This window comes from Antedon bifida, chromosome 11, assembly GCF_963402885.1.
Source record: "Antedon bifida chromosome 11, ecAntBifi1.1, whole genome shotgun sequence".
Classification (NCBI taxonomy): domain Eukaryota; kingdom Metazoa; phylum Echinodermata; class Crinoidea; order Comatulida; family Antedonidae; genus Antedon; species Antedon bifida.
In genome coordinates this window covers 7,849,687-7,872,055 of record NC_136236.1, presented here as the reverse complement: position 1 = coordinate 7,872,055, position 22,369 = coordinate 7,849,687, and the positions used below count along the sequence as shown (strand labels likewise).

Sequence of the window (22,369 nt, the reverse complement as noted above, 5' to 3'; positions counted from 1 at the left end):
ACATAGGAAAACATAATAATATTATTACATTTTTTTAAGTGACTGAGTAACAAAAAAAAAACATCGGTAGCGGCTCATAGTTTAGCCAGTAGTTTCGTTCTTTCCTGTTTTTACCCAAGAAAACATTAGACAATAGACACGGATGAATTCGTTGATTGTGTTGCTATCGTAACGATTAAAGGCATTCGATTCTGGAATTACGACGGCGAGCAATTCAACTTATAACTTGAATTTTACCAGTTTCTGAGAATTAAGCTTTGGAATTGTCAATATCATTAATAAGCAATTCTAAGCAGGTGGCTGCTCTCTGGTAGTAAGATTTTTTATTCTGGAGGCTCTGTTAGGTATTTGGTGTCGGTGTTATCCGGTAGTTGGCCTATCCGGATGGTGTTTAGTAGACAACCAGTAGTAGTATTTATTCATAGTTGGTATTTCTGTTTGTTTGATCCGCTTGAGTAAACTTGAATATTTGTAGGGGATTGTAGATGGTGTCCTTGAAGGTGGAGATAGTACCTGTTGTGTTTGACTGTATGCTTTTTATCTGATTGTAGGCCTAGAGCATCACAAACGGTTTGAAAATAAAGCAGAATAGAGAAAAAAAATCGACCTCTGAATCTTAGATGAAACGGAGACATATAAACTATAAGCGCTACGCAGTACTGTACTTAACGCAACATAAGGTAATTAGTACTAGCGTTGCTTATAAACCACGCTGAACAGTTCCAACATACTTGATCACCTTTATGCAAATTAGCTACTTCACAAATGTACCTTATAAATGAATATGGTGGCTCATTTAAATCACGTCGAATAGATTTAAAAGAAGAAAGATGAAGCGCGCACGTACACAGAAATGCGTTATCGTCTGTATAATCACGTGTTTGGTCTTTGCATATTATTTTACTACAGCAAAACATAATTCTTGGAGAAAGGACAAGAATAGTACATCACAATTAAAACTGTTCAGGTATTTCTCAATTAGCCAACACATGTTTAAACACCACCCGATTTTGTAGTTGTCAATAGATTGATTCTAACTGACATTTGCAAGTCAACTAGAAACAAGTATAACTGTATCAAACTGTATTAAATACTTTTAAATTATCATTTTAGTGCCAGTACTAATGTTAATGTATGTATAAACTATACACACATTAATTTAATAAAAACCCTTTCCCTGCAATTTGACGTTTTTAAAAATAATGCATATAGCTTTAAAAACATTTAATCAGGTCATTACTTGTCTAAATGTACGTTCTAAGATAAATTATGATAAAAGAAAAAAACAATCCACTACCTACGTAGGCCTACCTCTCGTCGAATGTTTACTCGTAGCTGTTAAAGAGCGGTAATTACGAACATCGTACGCTAGCTATATGCCTAACCTGACGTATTTGTTTTTCCTTCACGATTGATTGAAAGTGGGTGCATCCAGAAACAAAACAAAAATATCAATCCACGCGTAATGCTTTCTTGTATTTATAGCGGGATACTTAAAGATGTATTGTCCCTTAAAACACAAAAAAATGAAGGTCAAAATATTCTAAATTTAAATTGGCCATATCAAAGTAATATTAAAGTTATTCACTTTAAGTCGAAAATTCGAGCCAAAAGCAACAAGTTTACGTAATTAACAGGTAAATTAGTTTGATTACATTTCGTCTGGAAAATCATCGCGAGCGAAAGTAAACAAAGATTTCAAACGACGAGTACTCATTATGCATATGCTAATTAGGATTGTTTACAACTCATCACGGTTGAGAAGGTATTTTCACACAGATCATGAGGAAGTTTTATGATTATGCATACACTAGTAGCCAAACAAGCGCGTTTCATTATGGGGTATGTTTTGTTCGAAAACTTTGACTGGAAGTCAGAGTTATTTTTTTAACAAAAAAATGTCTGTATTTTAGTTAAATGATTTTTTTTTCGACAAATTTTTGGTGATAGTTAATAACTATTATGATACTTCAAAGTGACCCACCTTTTTTCGAAATCTGTTATTTTTTATTTTTTTGGAATTAGTCAAAGGGACAATACATCTTTAAATTGTTAAAATCTATATTTTTCACATTATTAAATGTATTAAGACTATGTAATTGCTAGTAAATTTAATTTAAAATAAAAATAAGCTCTAACCAGAATCAGTTCAAAACAATTGATTTGGTGTTTGAACACTTTTTAGTCGCGTGCAACGCGACTCTACAGCTCACTATGTCGGTCGGTTGGTCGGTTGGTCGGTCGGTAAACACTAACTTGTATATGACCATATCTTGATATCAGTTTAATCTAGCTAGGTCAATTTTTCACAGTATATTCCTTATGGCCAGGAATCGATGTGGTTATGTTTTCACGGTGCGCAATAAATTTACGCGGTCTACGCACGATTTAACGGAATCACGTTTGTAATCATATCTTCACAACTCACCACTGTTTCAGTCTATGCAATCGCGAGTAACTAAGTAGGACGCCCTCAGTTTTCAAATCGTGATTTTTAAACGTTAAAGCACTATAGAGGGCGCAATTTAAGTAAACATGCTTGTTTACCTTTAATTTTTAAATGACCAATGATAGGGGTTTATTGTCGAAAAATAATTTATTATTCATGAGTTATGTTCCAAGGATATTTAAATTTCATGAGAAACCCGTCACACTTTGATAAACCTATTGCAAGCATGGGTTCTTCTGTGGAGAAGGTAGGAGCATATTTTTGTCACTAAAATTCAGCAAATTTTCATGTGCAAGTTTAATTAAGGACATTCAAATAATCCGAAATAATTTAGAGGGCTGGTGTACATTTTGAATTGAATTAACTATTATATTTTAACTTAAAAAAAAAAATGCGATGTAGTGTTCTCTAGTTTTCGAGATATGACATTATTTGCATTGCTACCCGACGTAGGCCCATACCTTGTTACAGTAGGCCAATACGAGTCGATGACACGTGTAGTTTGGGTACATACTGTAGTATTTACATTACCAATCAGGAGCTAGGCCTATTTAAAGTTGATATGTTACAACTCAGTTCTAGTGGACTGTTAGAAAGTATGTATGTTTTATGTAGGCCTAGCCTAGGCCTAGTTTGTAATAAAATAATAAACCACAGTGGTTCATGCTAATAACCACGATAACGCCCGATATCGCCAGGTAGGGGCCCGTAGTAGGCCTAGTAATGAAATAATTTAAAGGTCCGAACAATAATATATAAAACAAACATATTCATTTGACCTTGGGCCTAGGCCCTAGTCATTTATATTCTTTTCAAATACAATACAACAAAATTTCTTTTGTCGCAGGCATAGAATGCACTTCAGTATAACTATAAACTATAACATTTGTAATTTTTTTTTTTCAGATTGCACTAAAACATCAACCACAGTAGGTCATGCTAATCAGAACTATGATCCCTGCGAAGTTCTTACATTTTATGACCAAAAAAGGCCCGGTATCGCCAGGTAGGGACCCGTTAGGGTTCCGTTAGGGTTTTATTATTAAAACCCTACCGCAACCTGGCGATACCAGGTGTAGATGACCGACCACACTGGTCTCACATCTGAACCAAAAGCTCACTCTTCTGCACCTGAAAGTAAGAAAGAAAAAAGTCATTTTAATTCTACATGTATGTTATATATTTTATGTTTATTTACATGTATGACTAACATTAACAATTTCTTACCCAATGTTGTTTTTCTACGCTTCGGCTGCTCGACCTCATTCTGGATAATTGGAATTGTTCCAGTGAAGTGACTCTTCATTATGGACAGGTTCTGCTTCACCTTATCCGGCATTCCACTGACAAACCTTCTACGTTTATTAAAAACCGCATGAATGCCTTCTCCACCCTGCTCTCCTAAGAGGCCCAGACCATAATTCCACCTGCAGAGTTGTTCAACCACATGGAATTCCAACATGTGGAGTTTTGGTGAAACCAGAGTGGATACTGATCGGTAAGCCGTCATGAATTTCTTGATCTTCATGTCTGTATATGGTAACAGTTTATTCAATCATTCAGTCCTAATTCAGTTTTAAATAGTCATTTTACTTACTTGTTTATACTTACCAAGACACTTAATTTCCTTCATGCTCATCTTCCTACAGTGGTTCATATTGTTGTGGCAATCCCCATACAGAAGAAAGAGATCTCTGCAAGTATCTAGGTTATTTAATTTGCCATCAACAAGTTTGATTTTTGCAATTCCAACTCTGTCTTGCAGTTGACTTTCCTGAACAACTTTTTTCGGAATGTTGAATAACTGTTGGATGACTGGGACCTATAAAGAAACAAAAATAGAATTTGTTGGTAATCCTTATATTTTGTTGTGATTACTTAACCTGTAAATAACAAAACTAAACAAAATGTACCTGTAAGCCTTTATGCACATGGTTGCCATTAAAGGCCTTGCCATGGAATTGCTGTCTCTGTATTTTGTTTTCCTTCAGAAAATTATCAAGAGCGGTAACAATAGGTCCAGTTCCAAAAGCTAATTCCGTTGTCATCTGCTGTTCCTATTGGAGGTAAAACCTTTTTAGTTTTTATGTTTATTAATTTCAATATCGTATTTTATATATCAATAAACCTAAATATTGTTATTTTTTTAGTGCAGTATCATACTGAGGGACAAAGTATCATGATTTCCGGTCATTTTTTATTGTCTATCTTTAAAAGTTACGGGGATCAACAGAGATGTAACGCCAATGGAGATCGTGAAGCCTTGAGCACTCTTGAGTGGTATGTGCGCTATAAAAATATTATTATTATTATTATACTGTACATACAATATTGACAATAGCTTCCTTGGCTTTCATTATTTTCCTTATTTCTTTATCAATGTCAGCTCGGTCACTTCCATTGTAGAAGCTTAATGGAAGCTGGTCTTCCATTTCCTCGATTGTTTGTTCGATTGTTTGTTTTTTCTTTCTTAGTTCTGTAATGGAATTTTTAAATTGGTAAAGTGTAAAATTAAGAAACATAAATGTTGGCATCAAAACAAATTACAGGACCTCCTATTTACCTGCTTGTTCATCCATTTCTTCTTTTATCTTTTTTCCAAATTCAGATTCTTTGAATAGTTTATCATCATCATCATCGTCATTGGCTTCTGCAATCTGTAGTTGCGACCTAAAGATAATGGCATCAATTTCATGGGCAGCATGAATCACAATTAAATAAAATTTGGTACTCATAAATTTCAGGGCAAAAATCATCATATGGCAATACAATTATGTGCGTAGCGCATGTGACGCATGCGTACGCGCGCTTAAAATTTTCAAAATTTATTTTCGATGAAATAATAATAAGTTTCAGGCAATTTTAAGCGTTTACAATATTGCCATGAGTGCGCAGATTTTTGCGCCCGCACTGCGCGTTAAATGTTATTACGCACTCTTTTTGCCCGATTTCTGTTTTCTTGACTTACTTTTCAACTCGAAATTACGTTATACGAGCACATCAAAAGTGACAGGCTACGCACGTGTAAATTTAAAAAAATATAAAAATGTTTTTAAACATTTCAACATTTTTAAACAGGTTCAGCAATTTCGGTCAGTTGGTAGGTTGGTCGGTCGGTTGGTCGGTCGGTCGATAAACACTAATGAGCACGCGACTGCAGCCATCTATATGGCCTTGTTCAAATAAGATATTATGTTAATTTATACTTTCTAATTATGTTTTTCATTTCAGAGAAAATATTTCTTCGAGAGAAACACCTAATTCTAAGACGAAAACTAACGGTGATAACATTACGCATGAGTGCAATGTAGTAAAACACATTGTATTTGTAAAAACACACAAAACAGCAAACACTACCATAGCTTCAATCTTACAGCGGTTTGGCTATTCAAGAAATTTAACATTTGCCATCCCTCAGAAGGGACATGCTTTTTCTGTCTTAGACTTATTCAAGCGTGAAATGGTATTTTCAGTTTCATCAGGAAATAAAATGCGTAAGCAACCATTAGATAGTTACCATCTCCTTACCAACCATGCAAGGTACAACCGTCAGGAAATGGATGCGGTCATACATGCTGCAATGTATGTCACAATCATTCGTGAACCAGTAGCAAACTTTGAATCGACTTTTGGATATTTTGAGGCAGAAAAGCTGTTAAAAGTACCGCAAAATGTCAATTCTTTAGAAATCTTTTTAAAAAATCCAAATAAGTTTGTAGCGCGAAAATTCTTTGGGTGGCAAAGAGCCAGAAACGGCCAGTTGTTTGATCTTGGGTTAAGTCACGAAGTCTATGACGATCAGGTCAAAGTTCAGAACAAAATAAAACATCTAGAGTCAGAATTTGATTTAGTTCTCATTACAGAATACTTTGATGAATCTTTGATATTATTGAAGAAGTTGATGTGTTGGAGTTTTGACAATATTCTCTACGTTTCTAAAGGAATACGAAGTGCTAGTCATCGATACGCCCTCAACGATGAACTTCAAGCAAAAATACGCGAATGGAACCATGCTGACGTCATGTTGTATAACCACTTTAATAAGACGTTTTGGAGAAAAATTAAAGAATATGGAGACAGTTTTCAAAAAGATCTTTCTGAATTCAGGAACAAACAGCGAACAGTCTTGAGTCAATGTGTTGATGACCGGAATGTCGATGACTCGGATAGACGAGAGAACAAATTCATTCTGAAATCAGACGCGACTGATCGCGTTTTCTGTAAAGGACTACTAAGAGGTGATGTTGAATACACTCGATTTATTCGAAAATGTATGGTTAATAGAGATAGGGGTAGCTTGTAAAGAATGTGATCAGACAGTAGGTCACAATACATGGATAGTCGATGACAGATGCATCACTCTCTGTTAGATTGACAAAGAAATAATGACATTAAACTCTATATCCCTCAATATACTTGAAACATGCAAGCCACAATTGTCAACATTATTGTATAAATAAGCAGACTAGAGAGTAATAAAAGTATTGTATTTGTCTGAACCTTGATACACGTCGTGTTTGTGATAATTTGGATAGCATACCAGTAGCCCTATGCTTTTATCATACAGGAATTATACAACTAAAATTAAGTAGGCCATTAGTTTGAGTTTGAGAATAAAACTAGATCTTGAAATCTATTTTTCCTAGATCTAGAAAATTCGGATATATCTGAAATCTGACTTTTACAAAAACCAATTTATACTTATAGCATTTAATGATTTCTACTGACCAGAAGTATAATCCGAAATGTGACCCATCGCAACGACAACAGACAGTTTTACCTGAAGTTTAGTATATTTTCTCGTTCGTACAAGGTGTATTCTTAAAATACATAGACAAAAAACAAAAATACCAAATCAATAAAAACAAAAATAATAATAAACCCACCGACATAATAACATAATAACAAGATTTTTATAGCGCACATACCACTCAAGAGTGCTCAAGGCGCATAATACATGATCGCTGTCGGTTACTGAAATGTTCAAATTACAAAAATTAAGTAGTAATAATAACTAAAAATAATATTTTGACAATAGCAATAGTGAAGAACTAAAAATAATTAAATACATATAACAACAGTAAATAATATAATATAACTGAGAATAACAATTGAAAATATATACTGTAATACCCTCTATACCACAACAATGTACGTGAAAATGACACAAGGAGCAAACTCGAGTTGCACTTTGTGTGCTCTTGTACTTGGCTGATATATTGAAATACGAGAAGTATTTGTATATACTGTACGATGAATGCTTTTACATGCTGTGCATAGTTTATAGAAGTTTATAAAGACTACGGAAAATGTTGTTAGTTTAATATTTTAGAATAAATAACACTTTTTGTATGTCTATTGTAATTGTTATGGGAGTTCATTTTTCTCCGGCGTGCGTACTTTTATTCTGTACATATGCCTAAGGTTTCATAGGTCTTTGTGTTGCATATAAAGGAAGTAAAGATCTCCTCTCAGAGTATAATAAGGTAGAAAATCTAAAATAATGTATAGGCCTATATTTAAGTAAAGCTCATAATGTTGTTAAAGTCTTTCTTCTCTTTGATTTCTAATTTACACGCAATTTGGCCTGTATTTATTTTTGAAATAAAGAAAAATATATATGTTATATATTATAAACACATCAGGCACCGAACATGAATTTTAAGCCGCCCGGTGATATACTAAAATGTATAATTAATTAATTTTAAACGATAAAGATGAGGAAATCTGTGAGAATGAGAAAAAGTCCGTCCAACCGAGATTCGAACCGGTACCTTCTGCTTGATATGCAGATGTCATAACCATCATACCACTGGGGCTTTCATGGTACTGTTCAAACTCGAATTACTTTGATGAATACAAATCTCCTAATGTTCGTGTTTACAGTATATGCAATAAGTGACTAACAATGGCTAAATAACTTGGTAGCAATGGGTGGGCCTACGGCAAACAATTTAGAATCCGCAATTGTAAGACGTTTACAGTGCCATTATCGACGGAACAAAGATGAATATAACTAGAACTCAGTCCGGGACTAGTTTCCAATTTAGGCATTAATACCACTAGATTTCTTAATGCAAAGAAGCTACACGTTTGTACGAGGAAACTCGAGTTGCCGGGTGTTGTATGCACTTTTTTCTTGGTTAATATTTTATGAGGTATGTAATTCTTTTATTTGTTGGTATTACTTGGAAATCAGTTTCGTCTGTCGAGTAGGTAATGTTCGATGGCTACATTAAATGCGCTTGTTATAGTAATAATTACCTAATTAATACTAGGTCTACACCCTAAGTATAATGCCCGATAGTGTACATTAAGTGAAAGAACTGTTTTTTTTCTGAATGTTTTACTTTATTTTTAATTGTAGCTTATTCTTTGTGTATGTCCATTGCCATTCATACACTGATACCAATTGCACTGTCATTTTTCAGCAACTTGCCATTGGATTTATATATTTTATATACATAGAAGAAAAAAATAGAATTCATAGTTTTATTTTTTATATAATTATTTCATGGTAATAGTACGTGTAGACCTAGAGATTGAAAACAATTATATTGTATTTTTTCTGAATGTTATAACATTATTGCATGTAGTAATATTCTGAAGTACTACTTTAATTTTTAGCTAATATTAATGATATACTTTTCTAATATTTGACGAAATGAAATGCCATCTAAAAGGTGTCAAAATGATCGTATGAGCTATCACACTCGTTATGTTAGTCAACTTAAATACTAAGAAACCTTAAATCCAAACAACGCTTAAATTTATATTTTACTATAGTTACCCACATATTTATCAGTTTAGATGTATAACAAAACGTTAACAAATGTTATTGTAAATTATATTTATTTTAGTTTCTCTCAAGTTATGTATTACTCCAAAGCCTAAAGCCTTATTCATATTGAAATAAAGTGCTCGAGTAAAAAAACAGAGAAATGAACAATATTGTCCATTGTTGTTGTGCGCCACTCGAACTCGACGGAAACAATTTCAAACTTGGGAATAATATGATTTTTTGATTAAATCGAACAGCAGTTTCACAATAATGACACGCACCCGCACACCCAACGCTCCAAAGCTCTTAGTTGTTGTTATTGTGTGCATTCCAAACACCTTTTACCAGGTGTCATGTTTAGCAGGTAAATTGTAGTCGATGATAATTTGCATATTCACGTACACGTTTTCCCATTCATTTGTGACAATACCTCAGTTGTATGGGGTTACCCTTTCCGGCGTTAGGTACTTTATAGTCTGGTCTTGTACTGGATTATGTGATGATGTAAGTTAATACAAATGAATATACAATGCAATGGAATCGGTGCAATACTTCTAGACATGTATCACATTATTATGCTGTTTTTGGACCCCCTTTATTTTAAAATGAATATTGGAATTATATCTAAGGTAAGCGTATGCAAGTCACTGTATTTTATAAGAGTTCGCGTAATACATCGATGTGATTGGTGGTCAAATTACTTGCGTTGCACTTAATCATTGCGTTTTGACTACGTGAGAATTAAGCTTTAAACTACTTAAATACGTTGTGTTACGTTGTTTTGATACTTTGTGTGCACTCATACTTGGCTAATATATTGAAATTGAAAGCCGCGTGGTCCCTCGATTGACGGATAAACTGCATACTGAAGAAAAATAAGAAGAAGATTGTTATTAGATCAAAAACAGATCTCCGTAACTTCCGAATGTAACTTTATTGACGATATAAAACCTAACTTTTTATCTTGCTCCCGCTGTAGTCTGGAAATCAAGAACTGATAGGCCTGGTGGTGATGTCGCTATATATCTAGATCAGAGACATCAATACATATTGCGTAATGATCTTTCTTCTATTATTTCCAACAATTCCGAATCCATCTTCATTGAAATTAAAGCCCAACCAAAAAATATAATCTTTTCTGTAATATACCGAAACCCTGAATTACCTGTAAACTCCTTCAATAAAAATATTTCAAAAATTCTCGAAATTATACACAATGAAAACAAAACAGCATACCTCACTGGGGATTTCAATATTAATTTACTAAATTGCAATTCACACAGTCAAACGTCCGAATTTATCAGTACTTTGTTTAACTTTAAATGTTATCCTTTAGTTAGGCCTACTAAACCTACTCGCGTTACCACGTCAACTTCAACCCTAATCGGTAACATCTTCTCCAACAACATAACTGATAAAATTTCCCCTGGAATTTTCTATTCTGATATATCTGATCATTTTCCCATCTTCTTTTTAAATAACTCGTCCGACAATACAATGCCAACCAACCAAGAGTCTAAATATGTTTTCATATCTAAAATAAACAACAAAACGATTTCTAACTTTAAAAATGATTTAACAAATATAAATTGGGCAGATATATATAGTAACAGCGATCCAAATTCTTCTTTCAATTTATTTAACTCCTTATTTAGGTCAACATATGACAAACATTTTAAAAAAAGGCGATGTAGAAGGAACATACGTCAGGAAAAAAAACCATGGATTTCAAATTCTTTAATTAAGTCAATTGATACAAGAAATTCCCTATACAAAAGATATATAAAAACTAAAAAAAACCCTGACAAATTGAAATATATCAAATACAGAAATAAATTAACTAAATTGCTCAAGTATGCCAAGAAAAAGTATTACACCAACAAATTTGATAACTACAAATTCAATATTCAAAAAACATGTAAACTTGCAAGTACTATTGGAAACCCACAGAACAGTAACCTTGACTACTCATCATTTCTAAATCAACCATTAAAAAACTCAATTTTTCTTACACCCGTTACGCCGTATGAGGTTTCCGATCTTATTTCAAATCTAGATATCAAAAAAAGTCCTGGCATTGATGGTTATTCAAATAAGGTAATTAAATCTGTTTCGTCTTTGATTTCTACTCCATTATCCCATATTTTCAATATTTCTTTAACCAGTGGCACCTTTCCCGATATCCTAAAAATTGCAAAAGTTATTCCAATTTACAAAAAAGATGACAAACACCAGTTTGCAAACTATAGGCCTATCTCGCTACTTCCTTGTTTATCTAAGATTTTTGAACGAATAATTTATAATAGACTTTTTACTTTTTTTGACAAACACAACGTCCTTTATAGCAGACAATATGGCTTTAGAAGACAACATTCCTGGCACCGAAAATTCTTTAATCGACCTTTATAATAAAATAACCAATGCTCTAAGCAAAAATGAGTTAGCCATTGGACTTTTTTTGGATCTATCGAAGGCCTTTGACACCATAAATCATAATAAATAAAAACAACAATGTATTATTTCAAACAATTAATGTTGAACTCGTTAAAGTATCTGATTGGTTTAGGTTAAATAAATTATCTCTAAATACTTCTAAAACTAATTATATTTTGTTCAACAAACGCAAATCTTGCAAATTCAAGGATGACATATACATGGCTGATTCCAAACTTTTATGCGTCACTGAAACCAAATTCTTAGGCATTACCATTGATTATAACTTAAACTGGAAACCTCATATTAATCGTGTATCTAATATAATTTCTCGGAATTTAGGAATGATGAACAAACTAAAATATTATTTACCACCTCGAATTCTTTTAATACTTTATAGCACTTTAATTTTACCATATCTTTCTTATGGTAATATCGCATGGGGAGTCTGTATCAATAAATTCGAAACATTATGTCCTTGGCTAAGTACCGAAACGTCAAAATATGACTACCTATTTAGACTCCAGAAACGCGCTTTGCGAATCTGCGCAGGCGTTTCTTTTCAATCTCATACCAAAAGTCTTTTTCATAATTTTCGAATTCCTAATATTTATGATTTGAATAAAGTCCAAATAGCTGCCTTTATGTACAGAGTACACTAGCAAACACTGCCTTCACATCTAAACAATTTATTCATTTCTACTTCTTCTGTTCACAATTATCCAACTAGATTTTCTGCTAACAATTTTTATTCTATATCACCCTGCAATTCCCAACTTAGACTACATTCCATTTTTTATGCTGGCCCCAAATTATGGCAATTCATTTCGAAGTTAAACTTAGATAAAACATCAGTTAATATCTTTAAGCGTGCGTTTAAACTGTCTCTGATCTCGATATATGGTGAGTAAATACCACTCTACTTATTTTTTATTTATTATATATCATACTATACATAAATCATGAAATAATGTCTTTTTCGTATACTGCCTTACTTATTTACTTATTTATTTATTTACTTATTTATTCAATGCCTTTATGTTTATTGTAATTATTATTATTGTCTAAGGTTACTTATAAGCTTAAAGATCTATGTTCCGCACAGATCTTAATATATGCATCCTCCATGTACTTGTAGTAGTTGTATGTGGAAAATAAATTAAATTGAATTAAAAAATTAAATCGAAATACGAGAAGTATTTGTATATATTACATAGCCTATGTAAATACGTGAACGTGATTGGTTGAAACTGCGTCACATGACTATCGCTGCGAGGATCGTAAATCGTATATATCCTCGAGAACGATGATATTGACTGAGTAATGTTCGCGTAATTATCGTGTCCCCTGTCATTAATCATATACATTCTCGAGTTCGATGATATTGACTGTGTAATTTTCGTGTGGCAACACTCGCGTTCGCCGATAAATAAACAAAAGTCATCTACTGGATTTGAACTCGTGTGGAATTGTCACTCCATCGCAAGACAACGCTTCAACCGCTGCGCCACGGAAGTTGCTTGAAGAAATTAATCATCTAAACTATTTAAACTATGCATACATAGCGCCCTCATTTGTTATTAGTCCTCCATAAATGTGATGAAACACCGTTTTTGATTGGTCAATACTCACGGTAGTAACCTAGTAACTGGTACGCGCTGAACATCCGGTGATTCGGCTCCCCGAAGAGAAGACGACGAATTGTTTATTCGGCCTACCTGATTATAATAATTATTATTAATAGGCTTATTGATGGAAATTCTTCTGTTAATTTAAACGACCTAGGCCTAAGTGAATATTTTATTGCCAAGGAATCATTAATTAGTAATTATCTGTATATTATTCTTCGCAAGGTAAGGTGTCTAGGCAGGAGGCTTGTTTACATACAATACAAATACTATAGAATAGGAGGCCTAGCCTAGCTTCACCCAACCCAGCAGACTTGTTCTTGGCTATATATTATAACAGATATCGCCTTTTATATCGGTAAAATATAAGATTTAACATCCCCTCAGGATGATATTATGTTCTCGGGGAATTATATATCCCTCAGCTGCCGCTTCGGGATATATATATTCCCTCGAACATAATATCATTCCGTCGGGGATGTCAAATCTTATATTTCACCTCTAAGCAGGCAATATCTGTATAATACTGTACGATGAATGCTTTTACATACTGTGCATAGTTTATAGAAGTTTATAAAGACTACGGAGAATGTTGTTAGTTTAATATTTTAGAATAAATAACACTTTTTGTATGTCTATTGTAATTATTATGGGAGTTCATTTTCCTCCGGCGTGCGTGTTTTTATTCTGTACATATGCCTAAGGTTTTCTAGGTCTTTGTGTTGCATATCAAGGAAGTAAAGATCTCCTTTCACAGTATAAGGTAGACAATATAAAATAATGTATAGGCCTATATTTAAGTAAAGCTCATGATTTTGTTAAAGTCTTTCTTCTCTTTGATTTCTAATTAACACGCAATTTGGCCTGTATTTATTTTTGAAATAAAGAAAAATATATATTTTATATATTATAAACACATCAGGCAACGAACATGAATTTAAGCCGCCCGGTGATATACTGAAATTTAATTAATTTATTTTAAACGATAAAGATAAGGAAATCTGTGAGAATGAGAAAAAGTCCGCCCAACCGAGATTCGAACCCGGACCTTCTGCTTGATATGCAGATGTCATAACCATCATACCACTGGGGCTTTCATGGTATTGTTCAAACTCGAATTACTTTGATGAATACAAATCTCCTAATGTTCGTGTTTACAGTATATGCAATAAGTGACTAACAATGGCTAAATAACTTGGTAGCAATGGGTGGGCAAACAATTTAGAATCCGCAATTGTAAGACGTTTACAGTGCCATTATCGACGGAACAAAGATGAACATAACTAGAACTCAGTCCGGGACTAGTTTCCAATTTAGGCATTAATACCACTAGATTTCCTAATGTAAAGAAGCTACACGTTTGTACGAGCAAACTCGAGTTGCCGGGTGTTGTATGCACTTTTTTCTTGGTTAATATTTTGAAATAAAAGAAGTATTTTTATGTACGATTCGAAATGTTCTTCCAACTGATATTTCCAACATTACGAGGTATGTAATTCTTTTATTTTTTTGTCGAGTAGGTAATGTTCGATGGCTGCAATAAATGCGCTTGTTATAGTAATAATTACCGAATTAATACTAGACCTACACCCCAAGTATAATGCCCAATAGTGTACATTAAGTGAAAGAACTGTTTTTATCTGAGTGTTTTACTTTATTTTTTTGATTGTAGCCTATTCTTTGTGTATGTCCATTGCCATTCATACACTGATACCAATTGCACTGTCATTTTTCAGCAACTTGCCATTGGATTTATATATTTTATATACATAGAAGAAAAAAAGAGAATTCATAGTTTTATTTTTTATATAATTATTTCATGGTAATAGTACGTGTAGACCTAGAGATTGAAAACAATTATATTGTATTTTTTCTGAATTTTATAACATTATTGCATGTAGTAATAAAGTACTACTTTAATTTTTAGCTAATATTAATGATATACTTTTCTAATATTTGACGAAATGAAATGCCATCTAAAAGGTGTAAAAATGATCGTATGAGCTATCACACTCGTTATGTTAGTCAACTTAAATACTAAGAAACCTTAGACCCAAACAACGCTTAAATTTATATTTTACTATAGTTACCTAAATCTGTATCAGTTTAGATGTTGATGTATAACAAAAAGTTAACAAATGTTATTGTAAATTATATTTATTTTAGTTTCTCTCAAGTTATGTATTACTCCAAAGCCTAAAGCCTTATTCATATTAAAATAAAGTGCTCGAGAGTAAAAAAAAAGAGAAATGAACAATAATATATGTATATTAAATATTGAAATAAGTTTCATTGTCCATTGTTGTTGTGCGCCACTCGAATAAACTCGACGGAAACAATTTCAAACTTGGGAATAATATGATTTTTTGATTATATCGAACAGGAGTTTCACAAAAATGACACGCACCCGCACACCCAACACTCCAAAGCTCCTAGTTGTGTGCATTCCAAACACCTTTCACCAGGTGTCATGTTTAGCAGGTAAATTGTAGTCGATGATAATTTGCATATTCATGTACACGTTTTCCCATTCATTTGTGGCAATACCTCAGATATATGGGGTTACCTTTTCCGGCGTTAGATACTTTATAGTCTGGTCTTGTACTGGATTATGTGATGATGTAAGTTAATACAGATTAATATACACTGCAATGGAATACTTCTAGACATGTATCACATTATTATGCTGTTTTTGAACCCCCTTTATTTTAAAATGAATATTGGAATTATATCTAAGGTAAGCGTATGCAAGTCACTGTATTTTATAAGAGTTCGCGTAATACATCGATGTGATTGGTGGTCAAATTACTTGCGTTGCACTTAATCATTGCGTTTTGACTACGTGAGAATTAAGCTTTAAGCTACTTAAATACGTTGTGTTACGTCGGTTTGATACATCCTAGTGGAAACCAAGCTTTGGATTCCACGCAGGCAGATTCAAAAGACAGTCGAGTTAAATTTGCTGATTGTGTTCTATATTTTTATTAGGAATTACACCACTGCTCATTGTGTCCCGGTTCTACATACAATGTGTCGTGTACATTTCTTATTATGTTTATTGAACAGTTCAGTAGCGTAGTGCTAATTGCTAAGTCAACAATCCTATCAGCATTATACCCATCGTCCTAAATTACTTGTGTATCATTCCGATCAATATTGCTTTTATTTTTAAAATAAGAATCTGTAGTATGTGCGCCCATTTCTCACTGTCGAATACATTGCTCATTTCTTCACGTCTTCTTGGATTATTCTTTTCAGATAAAAGGTAATAATGGCGCGAGGTGTGTTGGTTCATCGCTCAAAAGATACCATTTTTACGACATTACTATTCGTCTGTTTAGTGAGTCTCCTATGCCTGTTTTCATTACAAAGTAGCGTTCTAAGCGGCCACGAAGAAAACATCGGAAACAAAGGAAAGTCCCTGTCTTGGACATATGGGTAAGCTTACAACGTATTCATTTATTCATAAAGGTTTGGTGAATACACTGTAAAAATAGTTTCTAGATCTTAAACATCTATTTTGTACCCACTTTTTCACACGTTTATCTTTTAAATACGAGTTACATGTTTAGCGTGTTTAAACTTAAACGTGTTTATAGCTACCTTCACTCGTTTAGCAGTGAACATGTCATTATTATGTTCAGTCAACATATTTAGGTACGCGCTTAGCGTTGCTGGCATATGATTTTACTGTGGCGGAAAAAAGATCCACACATGAGCCCCACACATGGCAAATTAAACACGTTTAAAACCTAAACGTGTCTTTACATTGCTCCACATTGCTCTACAACCATCAACACGTCACTGATGTGTTGAGTTGGATACAGACTACATGTTTACAATGTATTTAGAACCTGATCATGTTAATATCTAAACATTCTTCTAAGGCTAAATGTGTGGAAAAAGTGAGTAGGCCTACAAAATACATGTTTAAAATCTAAACACTATTTTTACAGTATAGATAATTACTAATTAATATTAATCAATAATTTCCCAAATCACTTACAAATAAACAAATACCCATTGATTTATACTTAGAAGTCAACCTTCGATCGTCCCTGCTTAATTAAGTATGGAAACACGCGAATGCGTATTAAATGCCAGGTGCGGGCAAACAATGTCTATTGATCATACATTCCAATAATTATCGATCTATAGTTTCCCCTATGTTTCATAATTTTTGGGATTTTATTTTTGTTACACCAGCTTGTTAAAAATAAGCACTTTTTTAATAGTGGGGGGATAGTTGAAATTACACAATAAAATCTGTATTCTTTTGTACACAAATGTTGTAAATGGAGAGGCATTTAAAAAAAAACTATGAAAAATAAACTGTGTGGTAAAAAATGTTATCAGATGACTAAATATAGGTAATATAACTTGAATTGTACATTTCTAGTATTTTTATTCAACTTCAGAGTTATATTTTCATGCTATAGCACAAATTATTCACTGTATATCCACCATCTTTTTTCACCTTCTATGGAGACACCAGACATGTTATAACATTAGGTTAAACTACCTAACTACTGAAAAAAGCTCTTCCTGGTTTTTATAGCAGAAATTTTCCACATTTTGTATTTGACCATTTTAAGGGTTTTGATTTTCTATTACAAATATTTTTTTTTTCTACAATTAACCAGATATTATATTTAAAATTCACGCCTGTACCTGAGCTTTAAGCATTTGCAATTAATTACCTTCATTTCATTTTTGCTTGAGTTAGACGAATCTTCTTTTTTTTCAGAGATGATGTTTACGTGGACCACCATCCAGACACGTTATCTACACAAACGAGGAATAACGGTCGAATCAACACGGTTATACCCAGGCCTACAGCAAAACGTGAATATTGCAACGAATCACGAAATATTGTATTTGTTAAAACTCACAAGACAGCCAGTACAACACTAGCATCGATTTTACAAAGATTCGGTTACACAAGAAATTTGCTATTTACACTTGGAAAACGTGGGCACGTGTTGTCGAGTACACACTTGTTCAATCGCAAAATGATACCGTCTCTTCCGCCAAACGTAAAGCTCTTCAATAAATCTCTAACCGGCTATAACCTACTCACTAATCACGTGAGATACAACCGGCCAGAAATGGATGCAGTCGTTCAAAATGCAAAGTATATTACGATTATTCGGGAACCTTCTGCGCATTTTGAGTCTTGCTTTGGATATTTTGAAATGGCGAAACGGTTAAAATTAACAAACTTTAGCAACCCGATTGAAATGTTCATGAAAACGCCAAGTAGGTTCTTGGCAAAGAAGTTCTATATGTGGCAGAGAGCCAAAAATGGTCAATTGTATGACTTAGGCCTGGATCACGAAAATCACGGCGACTTCTTTACAGTCAAGTACAAAATCAAACAATTAGATTCGGAATTCGATTTAATTTTATTGTCTGAATACTTTGACGAATCATTGATATTACTGAAAAAGTTAATGTGTTGGAGTTTTGATGATATTTTGTATATTTCGAACGGAATACGAAGTCATAGTCATCGTTACGTCATCAACGATCAACTGCGTACACGAATACGTAAGTGGAGCAGTGCTGACGTCATGATGTACAATCATTTCAACAAAACATTGTGGAGGAAAGTTAAAGAATATGGAGAGAGTTTTAATGCTGATCTTGCTGAATTTCGGCAAAGAGAACATCAGGCTATACAGAAATGTATTGACGAACAGCGGACGAATAAACGGGATAGAAGGGAGGAAAAGTTTGTTTTGAAAAGAAATATGACTGGGTCAGTTTTCTGCGAAAATTTACTTAGAGCCGATGTCCAATACACCGGCTTGATTAGACGTTTTATGCAGAAACAAGGCTTACATCCGACGTCTCCTCCAGTCAAAGACAACGTGCCCAGAGAAAAGGCATCTCGAGGAACGAAATCTAAAAAGACTTTACCGAAAAACCAAAAAGTTGTAAATAAAACAGAAACAAAATCAAAAGTCAATAAAAAATCTTAGAATTTCCAGATCATATAAAAGCAGTTTCTTTATTTAATTTTCTAATAAGCAGCATCAGGTAAACTCTCGCACATCTTCCAGTTTGAATGAACATGAACTGTGTATGTAATTGAATACTTCGGCTAATTTAAACTGTTTACTATCGTTAATATATGCTATTTTGATTTATACACGTGTTTTATTAGGGAAAACAAAACGATGCCCGTATGTCCGAAATCGATGAAAACTGAGGCTGTTTAATATTGCGTAATTTAAGATACATATGCAATTTAAACTCTGTTATTCTTTATATTTATATTCTTTTATTATATCTGAACGTTTACAGTTAAAGCAAAGAAAATACATCAGAGGAATGATAAATCATTGATTATACTTGAACAACAGCATGGATGAGTTTTAAATAATCATCCATGGTAATAATATGGTTTCCCACAGATCCAAATGATGGCTTAGGTTTGCCATGGGGTAAGGGCTAGCTCAACATACGTCAGGATTGTCATGGGGTAGGGCTAGCTCCACATACGTCAGGTTTGTCATGGGGTAGGGCTAGCTCCACATACGTCAGGATTGTCATGGGGTAGGGCTAGCTCCACATACGTCAGGTATGTCATGGGGTAGGGCTAGCTCCACATACGTCAGGATTGTCATGGGGTAGGGCTAGCTCCACATACGTCAGGTTTGTCATGGGGTAAGGCTAGCTCCGCATACGTCAGGATTGTCATGGGGTAGGGCTATCTCCACATACGTCAGGTTTGTCATGGGGTAGGGCTAGCTCCGCATACGTCAGGTTTTTCATGGGGTAAGTCTAGCTCCGCATACGTCAGGATTTATAGATAAACTGTTTCTTTGTAATGCATGCTTGATTTTTAGGACACTGTACAAAAGTCTGAACACCAACAAAATAAAATATTATAATTTCAGTTTATGTAATGGGACGTTTTGTAATGTTTGTATTTAATTTATAAAGTATACTATACTATCCCGGTCGCTGTTATTGATTCTCAAATTTCTAATGCAAAAATCGCGGATTGCTCATTCTTCAGATAATGATATTCCTTTGGTTACTGTGATTTAAGTTAGACAAGTTGTAAAAATGTTATTTAATAATTATTGTAGTTTTAATTTTATGAAATTCCAGTTGTATTTCTTTTACTGTTAGATAATTTGTTAACGAATGGGCTCGGCCTTTTCTGTAAATCCCGGATGATACATAGAACGCCATAGTTAAGTATGGAACGCCATAGTTAAGTAAATAACAACCCTTTTAGAGAGTTATCTATATAGACTAATAAAATATTTATACATTTGTTAAGTGTATTATTTCTACGGTAAAGTTGATAAGCTAAATTCGGTGTATTTTGATAACGGTCATGGTTGACTCCATTTTCTTAGCGTCTGGGCGGGCCAGACTAGTTTAGTGTGCGTACCGGGTACGGCACTTCTTCTTCACAAACGAGTCTGATTTAGCTGTACCGTTGTACATGCATACCGGTACCCATTTCTGTCAACTGAGTTGGGAGGAGCAAGTTGGATACAGATTCTTGCTCAAGAACCCGGCAACCCGATGACCGGATCGGAGCTTGGACCAAAAGTCTTCTAACCATTGCGCTGTATACAAATAATTTTATAAGGTTACAATAGAATCATTTATTTTTCACCGTTATTTGGGTATTATGAGTACCATTGAATGGACGAATATAAAACATTTGTGTTTATAAATCACCTACTTTTAACAAGAGGCCTAAACAATTCGATAAGGACAGTTACTGTACGTACTTTTGGATACGGAGTAGAGCAATCAACACACCGGGTGTGTTAACACAACAATCAACTACAGAAAGATTTTGAACAGCCTTGTGTCGAGAACATTATTATAACGAAATTCAACGGTCATAGCGATATTCAACGATGACATACAACAGTGTACGGTTGATGATGTAATTGTCTTGAAGTTGTTTGCATGTGACCGACAACTCTCCAATCAAATGACAAGAATCTACTAGGTGTGTTTTAATAATATTAAACGATATGATAAAGATACACTATCACTTATAACAAAGTTATCATTATTTCAAATATTGAGTCAGGCTGAAATCAAGATAATACGATATAAGGTTTTGTCAAATTTCCGGATTTTCTACATTTCCCTACCACAACACTCGTTCATTCACGAGGTCACATTTATCCCTAATAACTAATAACTATTGTGTACATTATGCATTAATTTTAATGATATGCAAGAAAAATTACCTCCGGAACGAGCAGAAAACTTGGTTACTTCATTATTTTAATCACTACAAATTTGTTTCGTATGACCAGCATGTAGCTGGCCGCACTCTTCAGGTGAAATATAAAACATATTTGACACAGTTATATCACAGGGCTTAATTGAAGTGAGTCATCAGGAAGTCGTATACAATAGCCTATTGTTTCAATTAGATAAATTATTTGGATCTGCAATTCAGTAAGAACTTTTTCCTATGTCTGCAAGTAGAAATTAACTCGTTCTTACGGTTCAGTGAGCATAGCTCTGGTTGACATAATAATATACTTTTCATATATACATAAATTACATCTTTTGTTAATATTTGAGTAAGGTTTGCATTTCTTTATAATTTTCCATTAAATTGAGTAATTTGTTTTAGAGTCTTTAAGTGTCCATATATGTTTACTGAGTTCCGTTGCGTTTAACTGAACTAACTGAAAACCAGTTTAAAACCAGATACAGAAAACATACGTCTTCATTCCGGAACGAAAAACTAAGAAACACAACACAAGGGAGTAAACACAACGTAAGCGAGTTAACCAATCACACACGACAGTTGGAATAATACATCGCTTGTGATTGGACGCTAACGTTGCGCTCTGTGCATTGCATCTCTCTAGTGGAACCAATCGTTAGTAAATATACCAAATATGCAGTAATAATTTTTTTCACAGAATCTTCACAAGACTATACATTGATACGGTACTCATAATCAATCAAAACATGATAAAGTTAACAAAATTACAGACCGGGGTTTTCTGTTGAGGGCCCCGTTGTGGACAGAAAACCCCTAGGCCTATATGAACAAATAAAGTCCATTACTCCCAT

At 33.7% G+C, this 22,369-nt stretch overlaps 2 protein-coding genes across 4 annotated transcripts; both read left to right on the top strand.

Moving 5' to 3' along the window:
• The first annotated feature begins 668 nt into the window (after positions 1-668).
• On the top strand, positions 669-21,344 carry LOC144856452 (galactosylceramide sulfotransferase-like). Of its 3 annotated transcripts, none has more exons than XM_078714468.1 (3): positions 669-680; positions 16,550-16,729; positions 18,039-21,344. In XM_078714468.1, exons 2-3 carry the CDS (start codon positions 16,563-16,565, stop codon positions 19,273-19,275), a joined length of 1,404 nt encoding a protein of 467 aa, XP_078570594.1. In that variant the 5' UTR covers positions 669-680; positions 16,550-16,562; the 3' UTR covers positions 19,276-21,344. The 3 variants fall into 3 exon arrangements, with proteins under 3 accessions (XP_078570594.1, XP_078570592.1, XP_078570593.1); XM_078714466.1 differs by lacking the exon at positions 669-680 and adding an exon at positions 15,822-16,028; XM_078714467.1 differs by lacking the exon at positions 669-680 and adding an exon at positions 15,832-15,912.
• On the top strand, positions 821-6,954 carry LOC144856459 (galactosylceramide sulfotransferase-like). The gene is made up of 2 exons (XM_078714475.1): positions 821-967; positions 5,681-6,954. The coding sequence occupies exons 1-2, from the start codon at positions 831-833 to the stop codon at positions 6,750-6,752; spliced, it is 1,209 nt and encodes a 402-aa protein (XP_078570601.1). The 5' UTR covers positions 821-830; the 3' UTR covers positions 6,753-6,954.
• Positions 21,345-22,369: the final 1,025 nt, after the last annotated feature.

Coding starts and splice junctions, on each gene's coding strand:
- LOC144856459 (XM_078714475.1), top strand. CDS start 831: ATGAAGCGCGCACGTACACAGAAATGCGTTATCGTCTGTATAATCACG. Junction 968..5,680: donor TCACAATTAAAACTGTTCAG/GTATTTCTCAAT, acceptor TTTTCATTTCAG/AGAAAATATTTCTTCGAGAG.
- LOC144856452 (XM_078714468.1), top strand. CDS start 16,563: ATGGCGCGAGGTGTGTTGGTTCATCGCTCAAAAGATACCATTTTTACG. Junction 16,730..18,038: donor TCCCTGTCTTGGACATATGG/GTAAGCTTACAA, acceptor CTTTTTTTTCAG/AGATGATGTTTACGTGGACC.